This window comes from Berghia stephanieae, chromosome 7, assembly GCF_034508935.2.
Source record: "Berghia stephanieae isolate SIO BIC M18660-M18661 chromosome 7, UCSD_Bste_1.3, whole genome shotgun sequence".
Lineage (NCBI taxonomy): Eukaryota > Metazoa > Mollusca > Gastropoda > Nudibranchia > Aeolidiidae > Berghia > Berghia stephanieae.
In genome coordinates this window covers 67,164,329-67,172,964 of record NC_088366.1, presented here as the reverse complement: position 1 = coordinate 67,172,964, position 8,636 = coordinate 67,164,329, and the positions used below count along the sequence as shown (strand labels likewise).

At 36.7% G+C, this 8,636-nt stretch overlaps 1 protein-coding gene across 1 annotated transcript; it reads right to left on the bottom strand.

Annotated features, from left to right (window-relative positions):
- Positions 1 to 144: 144 nt before the first annotated feature.
- On the bottom strand, positions 145 to 8,356 carry LOC144977687 (heme-binding protein 2-like). The gene is made up of 5 exons (XM_078923140.1): positions 8,005 to 8,356; positions 7,500 to 7,620; positions 6,384 to 6,513; positions 4,954 to 5,131; positions 145 to 2,479 (listed from the first exon to the last, which is right to left on the bottom strand). The coding sequence occupies exons 1-5, from the start codon at positions 8,118 to 8,120 to the stop codon at positions 2,302 to 2,304; spliced, it is 723 nt and encodes a 240-aa protein (XP_078779266.1). The 5' UTR covers positions 8,121 to 8,356; the 3' UTR covers positions 145 to 2,301.
- Between the last annotated feature and the right edge of the window lie 280 nt (positions 8,357 to 8,636).

Here is an 8,636-nt window from a genome sequence, read left to right as displayed (position 1 = left end):
AAACCAGCAAACCAATCTTGTCTTGACTCGAGATCAATCTCAGTCCCTTTACAGGTGAAGCGAATGCTCTATCAACTGAGCTATCTGGACCTGGACCTTATATATATATATATATTTTTTTTTTTAAGAATTAAGAAAAAGTCATTTTTAAGCAACAATATTTTAATATAAAAAAAAACCATAAAAAATGTTAACAAAATGTTCATTCATCATCAGCTGTTTTACCTTCAGACATCTGTTTATCAGACCAGACTTCCATATACAACATAGAATAAATACACGGAAAAACACTTACACACTAATACACACAAACACGCAACACTTACACACTAATACACACAAACACAATGAATACACGTAAAAACACTTACACACTAATACACACAAACACAATGAATACACGTAAAAACACTTACACACTACTACACACAAACACAATGAATACACGTAAAAACACTTACACACTAATACACACAAACACAATGAATACACATAAAAACACTTACACACTACTACACACAAACACAATGAATACACGTAAAAACACTTACACACTAATACACACAAACACAATGAATACACGTAAAAACACTTACACACTAATACACACAAACACAATGAATACACGTAAAAACACTTACACACTAATACACACAAACACGATGAATACACGTAAAAACACTTACACACTAATACACACAAACAGAATGAATACACGTAAAAACACACACTATTACACACAAACACAATGAATCCACGTAAAAACACTTACACACTAATACACACAAACACGATGAATACACGTAAAAACACTTACACACTAATACACACAAACACAATGAATACACGTAAAAACACTTACACACTATTACACACAAACACGATGAATACACGTAAAAACACTTACACACTAATACACACAAACACAATGAATACACGTAAAAACACTTACACACTACTACACACAAACACAATGAATACACGGAAAAACACTTACACACTAATACACACAAACACGCAAAATTGAAAAAAAAACATCATTTTAAGCATTGCAATATCGTGATACAAGAACGAGTAAGCATAATCTCATTTGCAACTCCTGACTAAGTAATTCAATGAAACATTGGTCGGTGGTAAGGATCAATGGAGGGCAGATCCTGTAAAAGAAAAAGTTTTTTGGTTGTTATATTTTTTTGGTTGTTTTTAAGGGTTTTACGGCGCTTGCAACACATGTAGGTCATATCAGCGCCAGTAAAAAGGAAGAAAATTGGATAGTAAAAGTTTTAGAATTATAATTAAAGCACCCAATAGGAAAAAGATAAAGGGGAATTTGTTCAGATAGGAAACAGGTGTAGATTCCAAGAGCACACTATCAGAGTACTTAGTTTGTGATCACCTCAATGTCTCATTCTGACACAAACACAGATCCCCACAAAGAGGAGAGAAAGTGAACCTTGGAGTTTTGAAGAATTGTGGGATCATCCACTTGTCCTCAATACCGAACAATTAATTTTCATTACCTATCAGGACCTACGCACAGCATTTAAAAATTATAAATGGAATGTGAACTTTAAGAATATAAAAAAATGAAAACCTGTTTTACTTCATCCACCCCACCAAACAGCTGTCTCGTGATCAAATCTTCTACTTTTAGTCAAACACCGCCCTCCTATATTAATATATTATCCAATCTCCTTTTCAAAATGTTAAATAAAAACCAGGCACCATAGTTCTATATTACACAAAAGGATTTTAAAATTGCTACCAGTGTCCATGACAACGTGTTGATGATCATGTGTAAATTTACAACAATTTCTCATTTTATGCCATCTATGAATAGAAAGACTTGGACATTTAAATAGAACATTTAACTCACTCAATCCTAGAGATTTTTCCTACTTTTCAAAATTGGAAAAAATGTATAAAAAATGAGAATGTACATAGACAGTTTTATTCAACTAACATTAACATGTAAAAACTAAAAACATTAGCTTTGATTCCACGCCTATAATTTGTCTCATAAAAATGTAATAAATAGGCATGGGGTCAAAGTAACCCGGGTAGACTACGGATATAGTCGGTGTTAGGGTTGAGTGAGTTAATGAATTTACCATGCTCAATGCGCTTCTCATTTATTTTCCCAGTAGACAATATGGAATCATGTTTCTATTTCTTACAGCGCTAGTCGCCTGTTGAACCAAGAATCTTAATTTTTAACTACAAAATCAATTTTTAACATCTGAGTCACCAGCACATAATACCAATGACAGGTGGTGGGTCACATTTTATAAACTGGGTGGACTACTTGGTAGCCATGAACCAGATCTCGTTGTGTCTGAAGAGCAGACGGAACGGGCTGTCGTAACCAGCTGTGTAGAAGTAGCTAGAGTCAAATTTCTGCTTGTCCTTCAAGAGAGCTTTGCCCAGTTTTTCAGCTTGCTTGAGCCAGTCTGGTTCGTGCTCAATACCAGGGAAAGAGCTGGCAAGATTTAGAGAAGAATAACATTTTTGTTAAAAACAGAGAAATCATAAATCGTAAATAATATCATTAAACAAAATACAATGCAAATATTGAAGCTTGAAGCTTGAAGCTCGAAGAAATAAATAAACAAAGTCAAATAATGGAAGCTTCAATTTTAATGACAAAGAAATATGACACAAAGACATTTCGCGTTTCCCCTTAGTCAGCAATTTTGTTTGTTTTTAAGGGTTTTACAGCACTTGCAATATATTAAGGCAATACCAGTGACCGTAAAAAGGAAGAAAATGGGAAAGTAAAAAGTTCTAGAATTACAGTTAAAGCACCCAAGAAAAAGTAAGACAAAGGGGGAATTGGTTCAAATAGGAAACAGATGTAGATTCCAAGAGCACACTATCAAAGTACTTAGTTTGAGATCACCTAAAGGTCTCATCCAGACACAAGCACAAGTCCCCACTGTCCCCACTAAGAGTAACACACTCAAATGTTTACAAATCATATATTGTGTAAAACAAAAATAATACAGTGCATAACAGAGAGATGATTTACAAGACAAAAAATTGTCATCTCCTAAAACTTTAACAACACATTTGACTGTTTCCCTCCCAGCTAGAGTATCCGGCCAGGGCCAGGTCAAAACCAAGTAATACTATCTGGAATTTAGTAGCGTATTTATGTCTTTATTGTTTTTGTGTTGTTTGCTGAAGAAGGGGTTTGAGCCCGAAACGTTCTGTGTTTGGTATTTAGTTCTTTTTTGAAGCATGTTATCTCATTCCAAGACAAAGACAGAAAGCATGTTGGAAAACAGAAAAAGGGGTATAGAAGACACAGTAAGTGCCTCCCTGCCCATTATGGGAGGTCAGGAACCCCACCCAGTGATATAGGGGGATAGAAGACACAGTAAGTGCCTCCCTGCCAATTATGGGAGGTCAGGAACCCCACCCAGTGATATAGTGGGATAGAAGACACAGTAAGTGCCTCCCTGCCCATTATGGGAGGTCAGGAACCCCACCCAGTGATATAGGGGGATAGAAGACACAGTAAGTGCCTCCCTGCCCACTATGGGAGGTCAGGAACCCCACCCAGTGATATAGGGTATAGAAGACACAGTAAGTGCCTCCCTGCCAGCTATGGGAGGTCAGGAACCCCATCCAGTGATATAGGGTATAGAAGACACAGTAAGTGCCTCCCTGCCCACTATGGGAGGTCAGGAACCCCACCCAGTGATATAGGGTATAGAAGACACAGTAAGTGCCTCCCTGCCAGCTATGGGAGGTCAGGAACCCCATCCAGTGATATAGGGTATAGAAGACACAGTAAGTGCCTCCCTGCCCACTATGGGAGGTCAGGAACCCCAGCCAGTGATATAGGGGTATAGAAGACACAGTAAGTGCCTCCCTGCCCACTATGGGAGGTCAGGAACCCTATCCAGTGTTTGTCAACAAAACACAATGAATGAAACACGACAGACGATTGAGAGATGAGAGGATGGCGTTGCTAATACCAATGTTTCAAGCAATAGGCTTCAACACTCGTGATGTCACTACCCTCGTAATGACGCATAGTAACTTAGTAACTGGTTCTAAACAATCAGTAAAAATGGCGGACGGACACCCTTGTGAAATACTTCTCCGACGAGTATAAAACAGTATCCAGAGGACAAAAACACTATAAATCTGATTATGTCTTGACTTCTATATATTCTGATCATCTGACATGTGAAAAAGTTCTAGCCAGCATGAAGAATAAAAAGTACTGATTTTCTTTGTTTAGAACCAAGCTGCTGGTTTCTAGGCGGACGTGACATAAGACTATTGAATCCTATTGCTGTTTTCCATTTCATGCACCAAAAGCCTGGATAAACTCTGGCTGTGAAGGAACAACTACTTTTGTCACAGTCTCTATGGCACTCAGGTGTAAAATGAGTACCTGGTAAGTATCTGCATTTGTCTCTCTATTGATGCTATGCCTTTAGGTAAAATACTCCAACAGCCACACTAAGCATACCAACATACAAAATTATGTGTAACTGTTAACGTTTATAGTTTGATTGATAGAAATTAGAACTGAACAGCTAACTGGCTGTTAAAAACAATAACAAAGGGCTGAGCAACGTCAACCCGTTCCATCTATAGATAAAATTTGTAAGAGTGACTTATATTTTAAAGTTCGCTGCCAGCTTGAAACCCCTTGGTGTTTTGAGAACATTTTATAAATGTTGCTGCTCGAAGCTTGAAGAAATAAATAACAAAGTGAAATTGAATGTAAGCTTCAATTTAATAAAAACGAAAACAGATAATGTGGACATTTCAAGTTTCCCCCTTTATCAACAATACAGGATGAATGAAACACTACAAACGAAAGAGATAGTTATGCAGAAACCAGAATAACATAGGATTCATATGTCCTGAGGCTAAAAAATAACTACTTTTGATCTCTAAAAATAAAACGTAAGAAGTCCATTCATTCCTTACCTTACAAAAACTTTTTGCTTGGGCATCTGTGACAAGAAAACGGCCTTGTCGCTCGGGGCTGGAGGCGAGTCGACTTTGGGTGCGATGAAGAAGGACATGGTGAAGTTGCTTTTACAGGCAGGACCTTGCCCTGGGATGACTCTGGTCGTGACAGGGGCTGTCATGGCGATTTTCTCTTCTAAAAAGATCAAAAGAATGATATTGTGTTATCTCACCGAATAATAAATTATAAAATACAAATAAATTATTATCATCACACCTCTATCTTTTTAATTTGTCTATCATTTCCACTGTGATGTAAGCATGTGTTACAAATCTCACACTCATGAGGTGAAGTCGTATGTGCAGGCGATAGCAGAAAAATTCTTAGTTGACATTTTCGATTAAATTCCATTGTTTTGCCTTAATTTTAACGAATTCTCTGTTTTATAAACGGTGTTGGATGAGAATGAGTGTAATAATAAGATTAAATCAGATTTATGGGTTCCAAACATTCATTATAGAGTTTTTGGCCTTCATTGGAAATTTGGACCGAGGGGAAGCCCGACCTTGGGCTTTTTCCAGGGTTACAAAATATACTAAAATATTCTGAAAAAAAAAAAAAAAGGACTGGTGTCTATTTGATACAGTAGAGCAGTTTGAGATCAGTCAAAAGTCTCATCCAGACACCAACAACACAGGATCCCAATAAGGAATACACCCAAATGTTTACAAAATACAATTGAAATAAAAAAGTATAATATTACATAAAAGACTGTTGCTTTACGAGGCTATGTTACAAAAAGGTATCATAATGTATTTGGTTCTTGTTAGCGTTTTTCATTTTTTTAAATTGAACAAAAGAGAAGTAACTGACCAGATGACCAGAGGTACGATTACTAGGGTTAATACGCTCAATTCCATTAACACTATATTATGTTTACTATGTGGTCTCATGGCATGACCTTCAGATCGGAAGGTCCTGAGTTCGAGTCCCAACTCTGAGCAGCGCATAGATGTCCTTGGAAAAGACTCTTTAATCACATTCTCTCACTGTACTCGGGTGTAAAAGGAGTACCTGGCCCTTAACAGGGTTGTGTTTGTCGGAAAAAATTGTAAAATCGGCTAACAGGCGTCGTGTCTCGTCTTAGTCTTGCTATTGGATAGGGACCCTTGTAAAGTGCTTTGAATACGCTTAGCTCAAGTTTTTACATTTAAAATAACCGTTGAGAAGTTTATTTTCCTGCCAGTATTCTTTTACCCTTTTTTTCCCCCTTCGATGTAAGCATTGTTCACAGTTAACATAAAATAAAATAAAAAAGTTTAGGTTTATTCTCCCAATGAAATGTAAACTTACTTTTCTCATTCTTTCCTTCAAAGAAAAGCAGTAAAATGTTCACAGGTAACAAAACAACTTAGAAAGCTTATCTGCCAATGAAATTTTAACTTACTTTTCTCGTTGTTTCCTTCGATGTAGGCAAACAGTCTCATGAACATCATCCCAGAAGCAGCATCGTAATTCATATTCAACTGTTGAGTCGACACCCATCTGCTCGAATCGTATTCCCTCACCTCGTAGTCCTAGGATGAGAATCAATGCAAATGGCCCTTACAAAATCTATTTCATTTTACTATTTTTTTAAATGATAGCTGTTACACATTACATTAATAATGACACATGATGTAAATGGGACAGCTTGGCTATGGGGCTATGGCCTTTGTTTCTTACCCAAAAGGTACAGAGTTCGACTACCCGCCTCGTTGTAAGCAAGTCACTTCACCCTAGCTCACTTTGCAGCGCTGCACTGAGGCTGACGCCTTGGTTATTCCAGTCTTCCCTTGGAATAGACCCTAAAGACAAATTTCCCATTGGGGATAAAATTAAGTTTGTTCACAAGAAGCCGTCCAACCCGACTGAACTCAATGAAGTCAACATAAAAAGTTAAATGGCATGGACAAAGTTTTGTAAATCAAACTTATAAATTCAAAGCAAAAAGTATTAAACAAAAATTAATATAACAGATTTTTTAAAAATAACAATATACCAAACACGGAACGTTTCGGGCTCAAAACCTTTCTTCAGCCAACAACAAGAAAATATAAAGACATAAATACATTACTATGTTCCAGATCGATGACAGAGAAATTTATGTGTTTAGAGCCCGAAACGTTCTGTGTTTGGTATTGTGTTCTATTTTTTTAAGCTGTTATATTAACAGTCCACAGCTTCTAGCTGCTTAGTATCACTTTTGACGTGTAAATTCAAAGCACTGAACTTGCTGGATTCAAGCACACTCTCAAGAGAAGAAAAAAAACCGTGCCAGAGTCTGAACATGTCGAAATCCAACGCTCACTGGAGGTATTGCAGAACATTATTCACTACGCGGCATTTCTCTATAGCATGGAGAATAGAACTATTTTCCTATGGAAGCAAATCTTCTGTCATTTATTGGTAAGTGATTAACTCCACTTTCATATTTATATAGATAGATTCTGTAGCTGCAGCCAAACGAAAACTAAGCCCGCCGATAAGACTAAGACTACACCACTAGATTATTATAACATACCTCTGTTTTGCTGACAACTTTGTATGCCGGGCAGTCCAAACCATGGCAGAAACGTGGATTTTCGGGCATCTCCCTGTCCCGATCATTGAGATTTACTTTTAGCACTTGAGAGAGAACACCCCTGTTGAATGTGGGGAAAAAACAAAAATTCCTGACTTGCAAATGGCTGAGCCCAATCCTAACTCTACAAGAGATAATTTTTATTTTATTTTTCATTCTTTTTAAAACTGAGATTGTCTAATTTCATATTAACAAATCTATTCTGGATTGAAGAAAAGTTTAGTTTTGTGGCTTTGTTTAAATTGAAATGGTATATTTATACATGCATGATTAACATTAAGACTTAGCAAGCGGAAAATCCCCGCTCGTTGAATGTAGACAGGCCTTGCCTCGACTTTAGAAACTGCCAGGCTTTGTAAACACTCTAGGCACTGAATATATATCAACAAATGTTTTAGTTAATCTAATTTAGGAAAGGAAAAAAAATAAGCTTGGATATTCTTACCCTGCTTTTGAAACTGTTTGTATTGGTTTGTTCAGTTCAAATGCCGGAATACGAAGAGCACCGATTGTTGACATAAAAATAAGTGTCACTATTGATGATCCTAATAAAAGCTTCATTTTCACTACTGAGATGTCACAAAAAAAAGAAGTTCCGAATTCTTTCAAATAAAGACCGGTAGACTTTTCAGCACGTAAATGTAAAAATGATAGCGAAGTTACCAGCTGACCTTATTTTATATTAACCCTGAGCGCGGTTACATAAAACTAAAAATAAAGTAATGTCACGCTTTGAAGACCTTAGCACTTAGCAGACACAACAGCTTACATAAGTTTATCACAGACGGGTCAAGAGAGCTGGCAGATAATTCTTCACTAAGACGTCAATGTACAATACTTATCCCCCAAAAAATGGTATACGACTAACTATAACACAGTTATAAAATATTCTTGATTGATAAAGCATAATTGATATTTGTGAATTAATTATGCTTGCATGTTTAAAAAATTGAATAAGTGACTCGGGTAAAAATAAATTAAAAATAATAGAATATTAAATCAGCAGTTTTGGTACAAAGAAAGCCAAACTGGGAATCGATTCGTTGCTGCCCATGTCAACAGCTGTTTAGCCCCGCC